Source organism: Mercenaria mercenaria, chromosome 6 (assembly GCF_021730395.1).
Source record: "Mercenaria mercenaria strain notata chromosome 6, MADL_Memer_1, whole genome shotgun sequence".
In the NCBI taxonomy this organism is placed as follows: domain Eukaryota; kingdom Metazoa; phylum Mollusca; class Bivalvia; order Venerida; family Veneridae; genus Mercenaria; species Mercenaria mercenaria.
This window is the reverse complement of record NC_069366.1, coordinates 15,005,722-15,023,249: the sequence shown is the minus strand read 5'-3', so window position 1 is coordinate 15,023,249 and position 17,528 is coordinate 15,005,722. Positions and strand designations below refer to the sequence as shown.

The 17,528-nt window shown below is 34.2% G+C and overlaps 1 protein-coding gene across 1 annotated transcript; it reads right to left on the bottom strand.

The window, feature by feature from the left end:
- Positions 1-415: 415 nt before the first annotated feature.
- On the bottom strand, positions 416-16,915 carry LOC123550296 (uncharacterized). Its single transcript, XM_045338725.2, has 2 exons — positions 16,226-16,915; positions 416-3,109 (listed from the first exon to the last, which is right to left on the bottom strand). Exons 1-2 carry the CDS (start codon positions 16,792-16,794, stop codon positions 2,170-2,172), a joined length of 1,509 nt encoding a protein of 502 aa, XP_045194660.2. The 5' UTR covers positions 16,795-16,915; the 3' UTR covers positions 416-2,169.
- Between the last annotated feature and the right edge of the window lie 613 nt (positions 16,916-17,528).

Below are 17,528 nucleotides of genomic sequence, written 5' to 3'. Positions count from 1 at the left end.
AAGATATAAAAGTAAACAGTACAAATATAAATGTCGCGCTGCACAATCTGAGAAGATCAAAATATAACGGCTCTAACGGAATGTAGGAGCAGCCACACAACACACACAACGCTGCTGTGATAATTTTATTAGAAATCAAAGCCCTGAAAGGACTGATGGCTAGTGCTTATTGAGCAATATTCCAACCGATACACCTGAAGAATCAACATTTTGTTGCGCATAGACCTGTCATGATTTGAACAATGTTAATAGAGGTCCAATAGACAATGCTACATGCCAAATATCTAAGCTCTGTGCATTGTGGTTCAAGACAAAAAGGTTTTTAAAGTGTTTCCCTATACAACTCCATGTCAAACTAAGTTTGCCCCAGGGTGGGGCCAATATCAACCCTAACCCTAAATCTAACAACCCTAAATCTAACCCTAGAGCGGAGTGATTCCGAAAATTTCGAATGTGAATATAAATTTCATAATTATTCTAGAATCCCTTGCTGCTTGTTTTTGTTGTTTAAAACAGTAGTCCTCAGTTGCTCACACATTCATACAATACCAAGATTATAAAAATAAATATGGACTATTTTTACACGTCCAGAATATTTGTGTGATGCGGTCACATAGAAATAGAAGGAAAACTCAAACGACGCGAGGTTGAAACTTGGTAGTAGATTTAGAGCTATAGCCAGTTGCTAAAGCACTGGCTAAAAATGTAAACTCCACAGGTCACCCAACACGAGAAAAGTGAATAATGTTGCAGATTGGATTATTGATCCTGTTGATGGACGGTAGTGAAAATACATTGTAAGGTCCACGCCCCCTAGGGTTAAGGGTTAGCTTTAGGGTATTCTTAACTGCAGAGTCGATAACAACACACAAACAATAATGTAATTTCTTGCATACCAGACGGGGATTTCCGATATTTTACCGGTGCTGGAAAAAAACAATATTACAACCCAGGGTGTAAGATGACTGTCGTGCTGTAAATGACGTATTACGAACTACATATATGTAGATTTATATTTTATCTTTAAAAAAAAGACGGAATAAAAATCAAATACCTTGACAGTACCTCTTTGTTCCTGATAGTATATTTCTCGATTCAAAAAACGTAATTTGATCAAAAATTCATAAAGTTACGCTGCAACTGATAAAACAAAACCGGAACTAAACAAATTTTGTCTTTGAAACGTCTTTCCTGCTTACGGACGTTGGTTTCCCGCGCTTTGTTTAAATACGCTGCTATAAGAAATAGTTCTAAAACTAAAGCCGTTCGATTGATTTTATTATAATTATTATTTCTTGAATATGGTATGCAAGAAAAATCTTCTATCACTGGTTGTAGGTGTAGATGGGAATATCTGGCTCTCCGGTAACTGTTTACGCGGTAACTCGGCAGAGCCTCGTTAATGCCTAAACAGTTATCCTCGATGCCGGAAATTCCCATCTGCACCTTCAGTCAGTGAAATAATTTTATAATACAAAGAAAAAATTACATAAACTGACAAAATGTTTGAAATATGATTAGAAATTTTCAGTATAGTTTTATAGCTAATATTTGTTTATGAAATATACACGGCATTGGTGTGGTTTATAGTCTGATTTACTACGGATCAGAGTCCAAATGCGTCAGCCCGAGTGGTTTAAATAGCTATTGAACGATAAACCATGGTACTACATCGGGTATAAACTAAAAGAAGATCTTGTTGTTTTTTTCAATTCTAAAATGAGCATTGAAATTTTATGATAGATATTTTAAGTTGACTTCTTTCTTCCAAGTAATACTCAACCAAACATCATTGACACGCGTGGACCGTGTTTTATTGCAGAATATTATATACCCTTCTCAAATGCCCTCATTTGATTGGTCGAAATGAGTGCACGCGCGGGTCCGCAAAAAGCGATATTGACCTACAAAAGTGATAATGACTCTTGTGATATCACTTTTTCTTATATGTATGAAATATGGGCCAGTCAAATGAATGCATTTAGAGGGCATATAATATAACAATTATAGACTTATGTTTCGGTCAATATGTGTTTTGACGGACCTGTATCAATATCAAACATAAGTCAATGACTGCAAAATATACACCATCTGACTTTCTTTTCTGTTTATCTTCCAAACAAATGCAGACATGTTAGAATATACAATATATATACTCTCGAAATACAGTCAAATTATTGACATGTCCATCTTGACATGTGCAAGTTCTTTCCACACATTTTCAACGTTTTTGATTAGAGATTTTTCAAACTTTTTCAATACTGTTATATCAGTAATCTTTTGATTATTGTCATTTGGGTTCTTCCAGTCTCGGTAATGATGTAATAAACCTTTTTCTATTGGAACTATCACTCTAGGGGCACTTGGGACTTTGTGGGTCAACATAAGGTAAACGCCAGCCGTCCGAGCGATATACTTAGATCTTACATCCGCACGAAATATCTTTGCTTCATGTTGAAACACATGTAAAGTTACCAATTGGAATTTTTCTGCTAATTTCTTACCAGGAAAAGAAATTTCTATTTTAGTCCAGTCTTTTCTAAAGAATGTATTCTGAAATATATAAACTGATGCGTTTTCCATTTCTCTTATAATCTCGTACCAACTTCTTGCGTTTTCAGAATGTGGTACGAGAAACTCATCTAGGTCAAGATTTACAACAAATTCAGAAAACTGTTTGTTTCTGAACAAACAATCATTGAGTGCGGCTGTCTGACCAAAATAATTCATTTCTATTGGATTATTTGTTCTAGAAAATGTATGGGCGCCCATTGGCAATCGCCATTGTACCACTTCCGTTAATTTCCTTTTAGAATAATATTCAAATACTTCTTCTACATTGCTAGCGCTTGAATAATTGTACACAACAAACTTTTCAGCTCCCAGGATTTTATTGAATTCGATCCATTCCACAAGTTCGTAGGCACGGCCATATTGGAAGTGTAGTGGGGACAGACACACTGTAAAGCGTCGTTTGTAATTTCTGTTTTCTGAGGCGTTTATCACCCGAAGCACATGCAATGGATGTTCACAGAAGTTTGTTACCAGGGAAATATGACTCGGCACTTCCGATTGACCTAGGGGACACATAAATATTGTGGATGTGTATCTGAAAATAGAAAATAGAATTTTATTCGAGATTTTTTATTTGCTATTAATCTCCCTTAATAAAAAAAGTCCAAAAAAAAAAAAGATTTCCGACCTACCTACCCTAATTTTTTTTAGCATGTTACCGGAAACAAAGAATTATTTTTTTAGGCCTTAAATGAAACAATACCATCTAGCAACTTTCTTACGTTGGTAATAGTTTGGGTATAGGAAATAGTTTTTGACATTGATGAGGGTTTTAAACATTTTAGTTTAACATGTAAAGTTGAAATATTTAAGTGAAAGATCGTCATTGGATATCTTTAAACTTATATAAACACGAAATAAACCATTGAATCAAGTATTGCAATGAAATAGTCCCCTACTGGAAACTTACTAATATGATATCTGTCAGTGATGTATGTACAATATTATGCTATATAAAGAACTATCTTTTGACCTTTATCTTGGGGTATGCATGCTGCGCACTTTTACTTATGAGACGACATAGAACAAACACTGTTAACCTTTAACCTCCGAGAACGACATTGACTTCTGACCTCAGAGTACTATGACTTCCACATGATATATTAACTCGGCTTCATTAAAATATCTTGATGGATGGCATAGTTATGGAGCGCACATAAAACAGACATCGTTGATACCATAATAACTTTTAACAGCAAAGAATGACATTGATCTTTAGCTATGGGTCTGGACGTTGCACATGACACAATGTCTGATTATAGGGAACATTTACTTTGACAAAGGGTGTTGCGAGAAGGAAAAGGCCACCTACCCATCCCCCTTCCCCCATCGCCCTCCTCTGATTATTTTCTCTACAAAGTAAAAACACATAACTGTATTTTAAACTGCAATCAGCTGTAAAAGTTTCAATGAAAAGTGACTTTCTTTTCCCCGCAGTCTTTTTTCCCGAACATTTACAAGTTTGCCTTCAAAAATATAGCAAACTAAGAAAACTCACTTATAAGATGTTTTAATGTGATTAGATATTCAAAGCAACTTCTCTTGATAAAAAAAACAATGTGATCTAAACGTCTTAAGGTTTAGGAGTATATCACCAAAACACAGAAATATTCTATAAACGAACAACATCGTTACCAATATTTTACCTGACCATTACATGTTCTGCCGTACTATCCCGTACTTAAAATATTCTGAAAAAGTTGTCCCCCTTTGAAAATGAATGGAATTCAATGTTTATATCAGTATACTAATACTTGTTTTGTAGAGTAATATACATGCTATTTTAACAAAACCTACAAGACAAGTGTCAGTATACTGATATAAACATTGAAATCCAGAAAAGGACTGCCTAAAGTGGCCCCACTTCCGGGCAGTCAAACGCCTTTAGAAACCAACCATTTTCAAAGAACTGTTACACATGTTCGTTTTAATGCATTTGCAATAGCGTGCGGGTGTTGAAATTTCACATAACTAGATGGAAGACAGTTTTCAGTAATTGTTTATTTTTATTTCTTTACAATTGCATTCATTTTCAAAGGGAGACAACTTTTTCAGAATATTTTAAGTACGGGACAGTACAGCAGAACATGTAATGGTCAGGTAAAATATTGGTTATGATGTTGTTCGTTTATCAAAAATTTCTGTGTTTTGGTGATTTACTCCTTAACCTTAGGAATAAAATGAAATTGATATTTGCGTCCATCGAGATAAAATCTGTGTTTGCATACTTTTCCGCATGGAAACGGTCCTCCTTTTCAGATTATTACAGAATGCTAACATGACCGACACAAACCAAACCTATATGGTCATAGTAGGTGAGCGGGCAGTGTTTAAGTTCTGCCATATCACTATTTTGACTATATCTGGAATATGTTCTACCTAGATCAAGCTTATGCTACTATAAGTATACACCCTTGCTACAGTTTAAAACCAAGATGGAGTATCTAGGTTAGCTTTTCAGGTCGGGTCAGGTTAGTGAATTTCAACGTATAAAAACGCTATATCATGTTTTGCCCTACGTGGTAAGTACACCATATAATTTCCGGCTTAACTGCGTTGGTCAATACAGAGTCTTTCAAGCTTCAACAGAGATAAAATAGGTAACTAAACCTGCTATAAAGGGTGTTGGTCCCGACTAAGTCGGCTCGGTCAAAAGACCTGCAGTGGTGGCTACAGTTTATCGATGGACTTTGCAAAGATACTTGTTGTGTAGCCATTTTAAAAACGTTACCATTGGAAAAATCTAAAATACTTTTGGAATACTATTACAGTTTTGACCTTTGACCTTTGACGCTGACCAGCAAGGTTTATATCAGTTTATACTTATTTTTCAAGGCATTTTGCTGTTCCAATAATGCACATTTGTATTATTTATGACCAAATGCAGATAAAGTTTCTCCAACAAGGCACGACACAACCTCTTGTTCATTAGGAAAGCAAATGTCTCAAAAAAAGTAAAGTGCCGACCACACACACACACACACACACCATACATGTCATACCCTTCCCCTAGAGAATCATAGTCTTAAACGGAAAACTCATTTCAAACGCGCATTTCTTACCTAAAACGCACAGTTCGATAACTATGTACTATGCATACTGAACAAATGGTAATTTATCTTCAATCGTGTATCACTCACATTGTCTCAATATTTCAAGCGCATATTTTATCTTTTCACCAACGTTACAGAAAAGTCTTGAATGAACTCCCCTAATGCAGTTCATAACCATGATTCTTTTAGTATACCCTGGTGTAGGGTATAACACGTACCGTGTTTTTTTTTCTTTCTGGTCTGGTGCTAGTGGTGCCAGTAAGTCTCCTGCGGGAAAAATGTAGAAATTGCATACATGTTTAGAAAATGGATGACACATCGTGCTATCGTTCTTGCCTGTGTGCACCCAGATGTAGTCGTTACCCTCGAGTCAGATACTTCTATCGGCACCTTCAACTGGTGAACTATTCAAATAAGGTTCACCTATGGAGTCTGTCAGGGAAGTCCTTTTCAAAGCTTATTGTGCAGTAAAATCTACTTTTTTACGAAGATTTCTTGAAGGCCGACTTGTACTACAGACCAGTGATGTACCTTTTCATTATCATTTTTTTTTATTTACAAACACCGAACATACACATGTCCAAAGAACTAGAATTTGACCTGTATCATAAAAATTGTACAAAGAAGGTATCATCTACATTATACCCGTATGTGCACATATCACATATCTTTGGCACCTGTATTTTTATGTATTCAGTCTTTTCTTCAGTACTCCACAGACTCTTGGATAGTGGGTCGAAGAACAAAGCTCAAGGGCGAAGCTAAGGGTGCGCGCACCCATAAGTATGAAATTCATGGATAACAATTAACTTTAAAAAGAGTTCACTCCCTACGCTTGAAAGTATATTTATGTGCGTTGCCACCTGAAAGATAGATATGCAATCAAAGAATAGTCCATTCATCCACAACTTTATTCTTCTGTGGTCTGAAACGCAGTAAGACAACTATGTTCAATTTCGCCTCCCCTTTTAATAAATCTGTGCTACACTTAAACATGTTTACAAGTCAGTGCCTCATAAAACACACTCGTGGATAAAAGGAATATTGATTGACGAGCAAATCAAATGCGAAGAGATTCTCATAATGCACTTTCACAACGTTACCTGATAAAGTACTATTGACATAAATTTAAAGAAAAAATATTAACAGCTGAAAACGCACACATTATATAAAATGTTTTGTCATTTAATACAACAACTTATAACTGTCATTACCAAAACTGTAACGCTCTCATCAACTGCTTGTGCCAGTGTTTAATATGTGTATATTATGTTTTTTCTCTTGGATTTTAATTCTCCCTACTTGATAGTTTAAGATTACTTAAAAGGTATGACTTAAGAGGCGCACAAAAAGAAATCTGCACCACAGTCCCTGAAATTAATTCAGTTTAGATTGATTGAAGGGAAACTTCTGACATTGTATGTAAATACAGTCTATAATTTCTGACCAGTAGGCACGCCTTAGTGAACGATTATGGAAACCAATGCCGTTCTTATCGGTTTGCGAACCCGTGACCTCGGGATCAGGATGCCTACTTATAGATATGCACCAATTAACCTCCTTTAAATTCTATTTATCTATGCACATTTATCGATCACAGTGTGTGCATTTAACGAACTAATGGTGTTAACAATTTAAAGTGCTTATGATGTATACATGCGTATTTATAAAATGTTTTTGTGAATGTCTAGCGATCAAACAAGTGTATCAAAGGTAACTGCTTGAATAATTCTCTATGGAACGCCGTTTCTGCCTCGCGATGCTTAAACTTTAACAATACGTGACCAAGTACTAGTATTTTACATACAATATGAATATCCGTTTCTGGATCGCTCGCTCTTCTATGAAAGAGATAGAGAATACCTTATACTTAAAATAGTGATATAATGTTTGAACCCCCATCTACCCTGCCTTTTTTTCTACTTTTGTTTTATAGTTCAAAACATTCCCTCCTTCATAACAGTCTGAAACTTCGAGAGGTCTAGAATTGTAGCTGGCAATTAAACTGTCATGAAAAGCTTGCTGCCCATTACCAGGGTACGAAGTTCATTCTTAAAAGGTATGGTACGGCTTACATTGAAGAACTGCAATTTGTTCAAATTGCTAAAAAATTAATGTCCTATTGTATCACACTTTTGAAATATGAAGATTAAGATATTGTAACGAAATTTTGAAAATTGCTTCTCGTATACGCCGATTTTCAGTCTGACTAGCCAAACAAAAGATCTACTTAATTACACGCTATTTTCAAATTACGATGTCAAACGTTACAGAACAACATTTATTTTATGCTCTTCAGTGAAATACTAAAATTTATCAATGAAATAAAATTGATATTTCCACTGTTTCAAACATTATGGATATAATTTGGTTAAAACCATTAGAAATGCATACAATAAATAGAAAATTTGTGTTTTTCAATGTAAGATCAAAATATATTTTACTCGTGGACATCATAATTTACATTTTCACTCGTGGCTGGGCCACTCGTGAAAATACTGCATTTTAAACATTTTAAACCCTCTCTACATAATCTAGTAAACCTTTTATAAACTAGGTTATTATAACAGTTGCTTGATATTGGATGCGCACCGAGTGTGATCCGACCTTGCAAAAATCCAAAGAATACAAAATCCCAGATCTAGCTACTCTTATAATGACCCTTTTATTATATACTTCTACCTTTTTGTTTGTTGTTTTGTTTTTTAACGAAATCTTCAATGTCTATCGATATTAAAATGGAAATAAGTGAATTAAAATAATGGGTACAAATGAAAAAAAAACTCTTGTTTCATATTCACTTTTGTGAACTTTTTTCAATTAAAAATACCCAGAGTGAATATTTTTTAATTTTGAAAAAACTGTTTTAGAGATTTTTTTCCTGTTTTTCTTGTGTATTAATAATTGTATTGTGAACATAAAAATGGCTAAAAATGTATGGGACACCAGGCTTAATTTCTTGTTAAGACCGCATGAATATAACACCTGTTCGGACGAAAAATGGCGCGAACCTGACCAAATTGATTACATGTATATCTGCTAGAAGTTAAAAAAATGTTTTAAAAATTCTTAATTCTTTCTATAATTGAATACTAAATAATCTGAAAGGAGAATTGTCTTATCAATACAAAGTAAATTGTCTAACATTATATGAACAACACTGTCTTTTTACTAAAATGCGCTGTCAAAACACAGCCACAAAAAAAATGGCAAGATACATGTCAGGCATGAAACATGTCAATACAACATAAACCAGTATCAACATTTGATTGCTGAAAAAACTTATTAAAAATGTTATTTTATTCAAGATTCCTCATATTTAAGATTGTCTGTCACATGTTTCAACAAATGTTGACATCAGTTCAATTTTCCATAGATAGTGTCGGCTGCGCAGAAAGATGCGCATAAAAAGCTATAGGAATTCCCTTTAAAAAAGTAACGTTCACATTTTGCATCCATATATTTTATGCTATTTTTTCTCCATACAGTGTTATTCTTTCGTTATCAAATAGGAAGTGTCGTGATCCTTTTTAGCTCATCTGATTTTTTGGGGGAAAAAAAGAGTTATTGTCATCGCTTGATCGGCGTCGGCGTCGGCGTTGCCTGGTTAAGTTTTATGTTTAGGTCCGCTTTTCTCCTAAACTGTCAGAGCTATTGCTTTAAAACTTGCAGCATTTGTTCACCATCACTAGCTGACATTCAACAGCAAGAAACATAACTCCATCCTGCTTTTTGCAAGAATAATGGCGCCTTTTGGACTTGAAAATATCAGATTTCTTTCTTAAGTTTTAGGTTTATGTCAACTTTCCCCTAAACTATTAAAGTCATTGCTTTGAAACTTATAGTTTCTTGATAAGTATTACTAACAAGTAAGTAGTCGAGCATCATTAGAACATTAAAGTCAGATATACATTTAACATTTTGCTTTGCAGAATTTGATATATTGATGGATTCTTCTTGTCTTAACTTGATCGGCGTCGGCGTTACCTGGTTATGTTTTATGTTTAGGTCAGCTTTTCTCCTAAACTTTCAAACCTATTGCTTTAAAACTTGCAACATTTGTTCACCATTAAAAGCTGACTCTGTACAGCAAGAAACATAACTCCATCCTGCTTTTTGCAAGAATTATGGCCCCTTTTGAACATAGAAAATCAGATTCCTTGCTTTTTTCCTTAACGGTAAAAGTTATTGCTTTAAAACTTGGAGCAGTTATTCGCCAATAAAATCTGACACTGCACAACAAGTACCGTTTGCTTTTTGCAAGAATCATGACCCCTTTTGGACTTAGAAAATCATGGATAGGTGCCACAAACTAACATACGGACCTCAATGTATCTGTAGTTTAAATGCAGATATTGCATCATCTTTTTGTAAATTTTTGAGTTATTGAGGTAAATATCAGATTTTACGCATAAAATATCTCTCATATTTTTCTGTATTTTATAACTTAAATGTCCATGTAAATTTTATTAAATTCGGTTCAGTAATAAGGAAGTTGATATTTTTCAAACTGCAGTAATTTATGTTTTTATCCCCAAAACCACTATAACGGGCCTTAAACTGTCCAATTCAAATCCGCGCCAAAGTAGTCGTATTTCCCGGCTATATCATGATTTCCGTGAAAATGTAAATAGTCAGAGTTCACGCCTATGCCGTGAGCCCCGTGAATCCAACATTTGGCGGGACATAACTCTACAAATAGACTGGATTAGATATCTTTAGTGCACACCATTTCTGACGGTCTTGAGACGAAATTATGTCACTTTGATTTTTCTTGGTAGAAATTTTGCTCGATCGAGGTAAGAAATTTATTTGTTAGATTTTTGTATGAGTTTTGAATAACGATTTTTATTTAGTAAATTTTTGTTCATTCTACAGAATTTTGAAAAAGCATGATATTTTAGCTAGGCTAATTTAGTAAATTTTTCAGACTTTTTTAATTCATTTCGAAAGAGGAATCTAAAATGTTTCGTTAATATTATTTGAACAATTTATATTGAAATTTTGTAACATGATAATTTGTAAGTTATCTTAATTATAAAACGTATATGTCAATCTTTTCATTGTAATTTATGGTAACGCCGGTACTGCATTGTATTGTTATGTATAAATGTATATGTTGGCAAGTATAGTACCGTGTATTTAATATGTAATTGTAATTTGAAGTAATTATTGTGTGCCAGTCTATAGCATATCTATACAATGTCCGTTTTGTTGTATGGTAGTTGATGCATTCATACCAGCTATTATATAACGTTTAATTTGCATTGCATTGTGTTAATTTGTGGTTGTAAATAATAGCTGCAGTTTATTATTTCCTTAGTCTATAATTTTTCATCATAATCTTTTCATATCTTTTCCATACTTTAATTTTAGACTTGTAAGTTATTAATTTAAGAAATAACGGAAGTATTAAGTGACGTATTGTAATCACGTGACGTATTAACTTAGTAGCACATATATTTTGTATAAGTAGCACGTATAATTTATGGGAGCCTACGGAGGTATGTTGTACCCAAAGGAGCAGTTTTATGCCCTTATTTGTTTTGCTGTGGTGCTTACCATATGTTATATATTTTAGCTTCTTTAACCAGACGACATTTTACCTGGTGCTGATGTCACGACCCGGAAGTACAATACCCGAGGTTAACTTGTGTTCACACGCCTGGATGTGATTTTCCCAGCGCAGAGCTTTCGTCCCATGGTTGTGCCTTAACCGCCGCGAAAGGCGGTGATTTTTGTAAACAACTGAGACAGCTCAGGGATACAAACACCTACCAACATAGGGAGCAAAAAAGGAGTCAACGTTTTCACGGTTTAGAAGGACTTTATTTGAAGATACGTTTTTTTGTGCTACTTTAAGTTTTAAGTAAAATGAAACACCTGTGATAGAAGTGAAAGATAGAAATGAACTTTAAATTTAAGGACAATACATCTTCCAGAAACAGACACTGAGCTCAGATTTTTTTTTCTGTTTGTTCTTTTCTTATAATAAGATTTTTCCTTCATTCATTGTAAATAATCATTTTCTGTAAATAAACTTGTAAATATTGTAATGGGTGTTAAGTTGTTCTGGTAGTTATTGTCCCCGGTTCGTCCATCCTGTCACGGTAGGTCAATATTTCTATTAAACAGAGACAAAAAAATCAGATGAGCGTCTGCACCCGCAAGGCGGTGCTCTTGTTTGAGCTAGTTTTCATTATGTTTTGAATTTTATGTTATTGATGAACGGATTGAGCCGAAACATGGGTAACAAATAGATATAAATAGGAAAATTAGTGTTATTTTTGTTTTGGATATTTAATATTTAAGAAATACTATAGATCTATCTCATTTAGTGATTTGTCGCTGAATAAATCATTGTTTGGAGTTCAGATGCGAAGGAATTATATCATGAGGGTGCAGCCCGAGTGATATAATAATACGCATCTGAACGACGAACAATGATTTTATTCAAGAGCAAATGACTAAATGAGATATATTATTTCGATTCTAACACGTTACCAAGGACTTAAAAGTACATCATTGACGGCATTCATTAAATATTTGCCCGTTTTCAATCGGTTTCTTTTCCAGCGCGCCGCTATGCCGTTTGTCGCTATGACGTAATAATTGTGACGTCAGAACAGTGAATTGTTGTATTATAATAATAATTCACTGTTTTCAGCCTTCTTTGTTTAATAGGAAAATGAATCGGATCGTATTAGAATTTATATTTTTAATCTAACACGAAAGAATGTTCTGTTTTTTTACACGCTATACATTTTTATTTTATTTTGTGGTTGTTCAAAGAAACTGAGTTGGACCAGAGGGGCCATCTAATATACTGTTTAACTATTCCAGATTAGATGGATTCAAGTTATTACATTCTTCTGTTTCATTCGGGACATAATAGAAAACACATTTTACTGTTTAGATTTTCATGACTATCTGATTGTATTTTTGTCTAAAATTTTAATAGCATGTTTTCAGGCTGAGTGGTGTACAAAGATAAAGAAAACCGTATTTACCCCACCTCTACAGGTCAATCATTACCACTTCGCACAACATTATACCTACTGGCATTTAAACGACAATCATTTTCGTATTTTTTGTACATAGGAATGCTGCCAAATACTAAGACCTGTATCCTATATTTCTTGTTTGTTGTTTTTGTAGTTAGGAAATGGAATTAGTGTTTAATTGATTTATTCACGTTAAAGAGTGAGTAATCTGATTTATTTCCCTGTCATTTCAATAAATTCGGAATTCGGAATTATATAATGTTGTTTAATTAAATTTCTTTTTATACAGACATTGTGTGAAATTTGATACAGTAACATTCAAAATTTTCTTGCACGAAGATCCATTAAATTCATTTACTATCAAATCATCAGATTTGTTGTCTTAATTAAATTAAAATAAAATCAATCAGAAGTTTCATAATACTTAAAACAACGTTAACGTAAAGTAAATTGAAAGTTAATTTTTACATTTATATCAGATACACTTTGATGCACTTGCATTCAAAATTTAAATGTAATGTAAATTACATTTAGTTTTGTATTAAATCCCGAAATTCATGCATTCATAACCATTTTGATTATTTGCATGCGGGATAATGCTCTCATAATATGTCTTTGCATCGAAACATTGTTTTCAAACTGTCAGACATCAAAATGTCGAACGTACAAATCATGAAGAAGGCTCTTGACACCACATATTACATAACATTAACATTTTAAAGAAATTTCTGTCAATCGGTAGTAAAGATGTTTTTACACGGCATTGAATTTTCTAATTTTTGAAGCAAGTTCTATCAAAATAGTTATTAGACATAAGACTGAATATAAATAGGCATATGTATATTAATTTGAAACCGGTGATAGCTGCAACACGGAAATGTCGTCAGCTCCGTTCTTTATCATCACTTCATTGTGGTGGCGCTAGGGTTTAGTAGCTTTGATAAAATTCATTAATTGAATTTGTTCAATATTTCATTATGCTAAAGTTCATCATAACTGAGACTGAACGATTTGTGAAGTAGTTTTTGTTGTTTTTAAAAAGAATCTTATTGTAATACTGGCGCGTCGAGACGGGTCTGACTCGACAGGTCAGAATGAATAAAAAATATGTTCGATATATTTAAGCTGTTTGATTCATGGACAATATATGAGCCGCGCCATGAGAAAACCAACAAAGTGGCTTTGCGATCAGCATGGATCCAGACCAGCCTGCTCATCCGCGTAGTCTGGTCAGGATAGATGCTGTTCGATAATGGTTTCTCTAATCGCAATAGACTTTGAAAACGAACAACATGGATCCTGACCAGACTGCGCGGATGCGCAGGCTGGTCTGGATCCATGCTGGTCGTAAAGCCACTATGCTGGTTTCCTCATGGCTCGGCTCATATTCAAAATTCACGTTCGTGCAATATCGTTGTGCAATATCAAGTTCTTGGAGTAGATAAGATGCATATAATTGTGATGATAATACATTTTGTGTAAGTATTAATATTTCATAGAGGTTTACTTCGACAAATACGCGTTTGTGTAGAATCTTCTTCTTTATAAATAAATAAAGTTTAAAACATTTCATTAAACTTTACACACCGTTCGTTTGCTAATTGTCAAATGGTCAAAAGAATAGTTTTGTAATTCTATCCAATACATGTATACATATGAACATGCTGGGAATTTTATAGGAAAGATTCACTTATAAGAACGAGATAGGGACAGTTGAATTTATTAAACTCATTGAAAAAAAAAGATGAAATACACGTCATAAGCCTCGCGTTTTATTGTCAACTGGGTTCAATAAACTCAGTATGTATGTAAGTTCCACTATGTAAATTTTCAAACGTTCGTAAATCTACAAGTATTAAGACTGTCAATATTTTCCTTGCAGATTATTCACTCAACTGAATATTTGTCAAAATTATTAGCATTTGTATTATGGATGAACAATATTCAAACGTTGACATTTCCGCCGTTTAATTAAAGTCAATGATAAATAGAAAGAAAAGTTGAAGGCTTACGAAAATTTTAAATGGACGAAATCTTAAAAGCTCATAATCTTCAGGAGTGAGGTTTACAATATGAAAATATCCTTTTCATACAAGTTTGGAACGCTTGAAAACCTGTGCATAAAGTACCCTGTGTACATAGCTGTAACATTTACAGCTCATTAGACATCAATATTGTCACTGTTTGAATTAATCCTTTCTGGCTGGGCTTTTTTTTTGATATGGCTACAGGAAAGTACAAATTGTTCATAATAAATACGTGCTACTAAAGGAGAAAAGCAACAGCTAAAATGTTAGAAATAGGAAATAGACGAGAGACCATCCCATACAAAATATATAAACTGAATTGTGCATGAATGTTGTTTTCAAAGTGTGTTATATGTCTAATTAAAAGATAAAAGGTAAGGGTAATTTTCCCGGAAGTACAGAACACCCAAAATCACAGCCATATAGCCATGCATCGTAAAGTAGGCCCACAACAAAAGAAGCTGTAACGGAAAAATATTGTAGACGGGTTGCTTCAAAAATCCAACAACCAGTACATTATAAATAGAAATTCGGGGTTGGGTGGTAAGGGGTAGATAAAAGGGTCGAATTATAAGGGAAGGTGAAGCAAAGATTAATAAACAGGTAAAGCCACGTTCCTTAAACACAGTATTCCTTCCATATCGCAGACACGCACGTAAAAGGACAAACACACACACATACAATTAACATACACAGAAAAAACAAACGGAAAAGCAAGAAAACCATCACTTTAAGGCACCGCCCATGGCAAACATGGTGTGCACGAGAACTCACTCATGGCAAAGGAGAGAGGAAGCAATTGCAAAGAAGCGTAAATGCAAAAGAAAGGGATTGGATAGGGTGATGGGAGTATAACGGGTAGTGAGTGGAAAGCGAAAAGAAACGCAAACAACAAACAAGACAACCTACACAACACAAAGAACGAGACGGACCAAAATCAAATTGTTCTGCTTTATACATTTGTACTATTTCTTAACCAAATCTTATTTCATTTGTTTATTTGGTTTGTATGGAAATTTGTCCTCGGTACTGTATGAGGTGCAATGTATACAATATAATAGGGTTATTATAACAGTAGCTTAATCTGGGATGCAGTATTCGGCTCGGGGGATTTTGCCAGTTCGGATCTCACGAGGCGCGCAAGCGCCGAGTGTGATCCGACCTTGCAAAATTCACGAGAGCCGAATACAACGTCCCAGATCTAGCTACAGTGTTATAATGACCCTTTTATTATATACCTTTATCATTTTGATTCTTGTTTTGTTCTTGAACGAAATTTTTAATGTTTATCGATATTAAATGGAACTTAGTGAAGTTTTTATGTGCGCTTTTTATAGAAATGTGTCGGGTCATGCATATTAATGAAAATAGTCCAGCAGCATACAATAAAGAAAGGTACAATACGAAATTTAAAAGGTACAATACGGAATTTTTGTCTGTCTGTTCATATTTAATTGTGAAATACAAGCCGAATTTTTTACAGAATTTATATAGGTATATAATAAATATATTGACTTGAAATAAGACAGATATAGTTTAAATTTTTAGATATAGAAATGTTTAATACTTTTGTTTGAATCCTTCCTCTGGAGCTCGAACTGCACCGACTGTTTCGTGAAGCACATTGGAGCTGTTTCCTTTATTCCACGTCCAGAGTTTGCAAATAACTTTGACAGGTCTTCTGGGTTTGACACCAATAATAAAGACGCCTTTTCTTGCTTTGACATAGTAGGCTGAAAACACATACATTGTTTTGTTACTGTCCACCGGCTGCCAAATTTCTTCCGTTTTCAAATGTGCCGGAAATATTGTCTTGTTGCATGTTCCACTTGCTGGCAAATGACTTGATTTAGCTCCTTCCCGAGCTTTAGTTTCGTTACTGTTGTAAACAGACTTACTAACAGTCTGTAACTCTCTCTTTTCCGTCAGATTAGTATTGTTACTATGTTTCTCCTCTTCTTTCGTCTTGTCAGCACCATCGTTATTATATATATCTTCTAACTTATCTTTGTTCAGCATGAAACTTCGTGCATCTCTCTGAATTTCTTTGCGCAGATTTATTAGGAAATAATACATAAGCATAATTACCAGTATCCAGATCAAAACTAAACATATTCTCCTTAAGTGAAATCGCATCCCTAAAAATCATTCAATAGATTGCTTGTTTTTGTATTACCGACGATGCATAAAAGTGAATCTGTTATCATTTCTTAAACATAACGTGCACAAAAATATTTTCCACACTGACAGTAAAACATATGGCTACTTCCTTATATTTATTGAATAGTCATTTCAATATTTTTCTATACATTTATCGATACACACCGCTATCGTTATCTTGTATGGAACAGCATAGAAGCAAAAATTGCAATTGCTTTGAGAACATGTAAATAAAATCTGAAAAATAGATCCCTCGAAAGCACCGAGAACAAGGCAAACAGTGAAAATTGCAGACTCGGTTTGATTGAGTCTGTTCATGAGCAGTAATGGAAAATGCAACACTGCCCATGCCCCCTAGCACCGGCTTAAGCAGTATTCAATCTTCAAATCTAAATGAGTTGAAATCAATGATCCCGAAGGACCAGAAAATATAATAACACTGAGACGAAGTCGGGGCGACTTTTTACGGCCGCCAAAGTAAGTCAATATCGGACAAACTCACGTCAATCTTTTGACAACTGACAATCAGTCCCATTACAGTTTAAAACATAATTCCACCTGGAGGCAACTGACGAAAGTAAATATCGTGGTCGGCTTCGAATTGTACACATAGCTTTGTATAGCTGCGTTAACTAACTAATATACCGATGTAATATTTCAAAATAAATTTCACATCATAGCCATTTTCTAGGAGTGTTAACTTCAGAAAG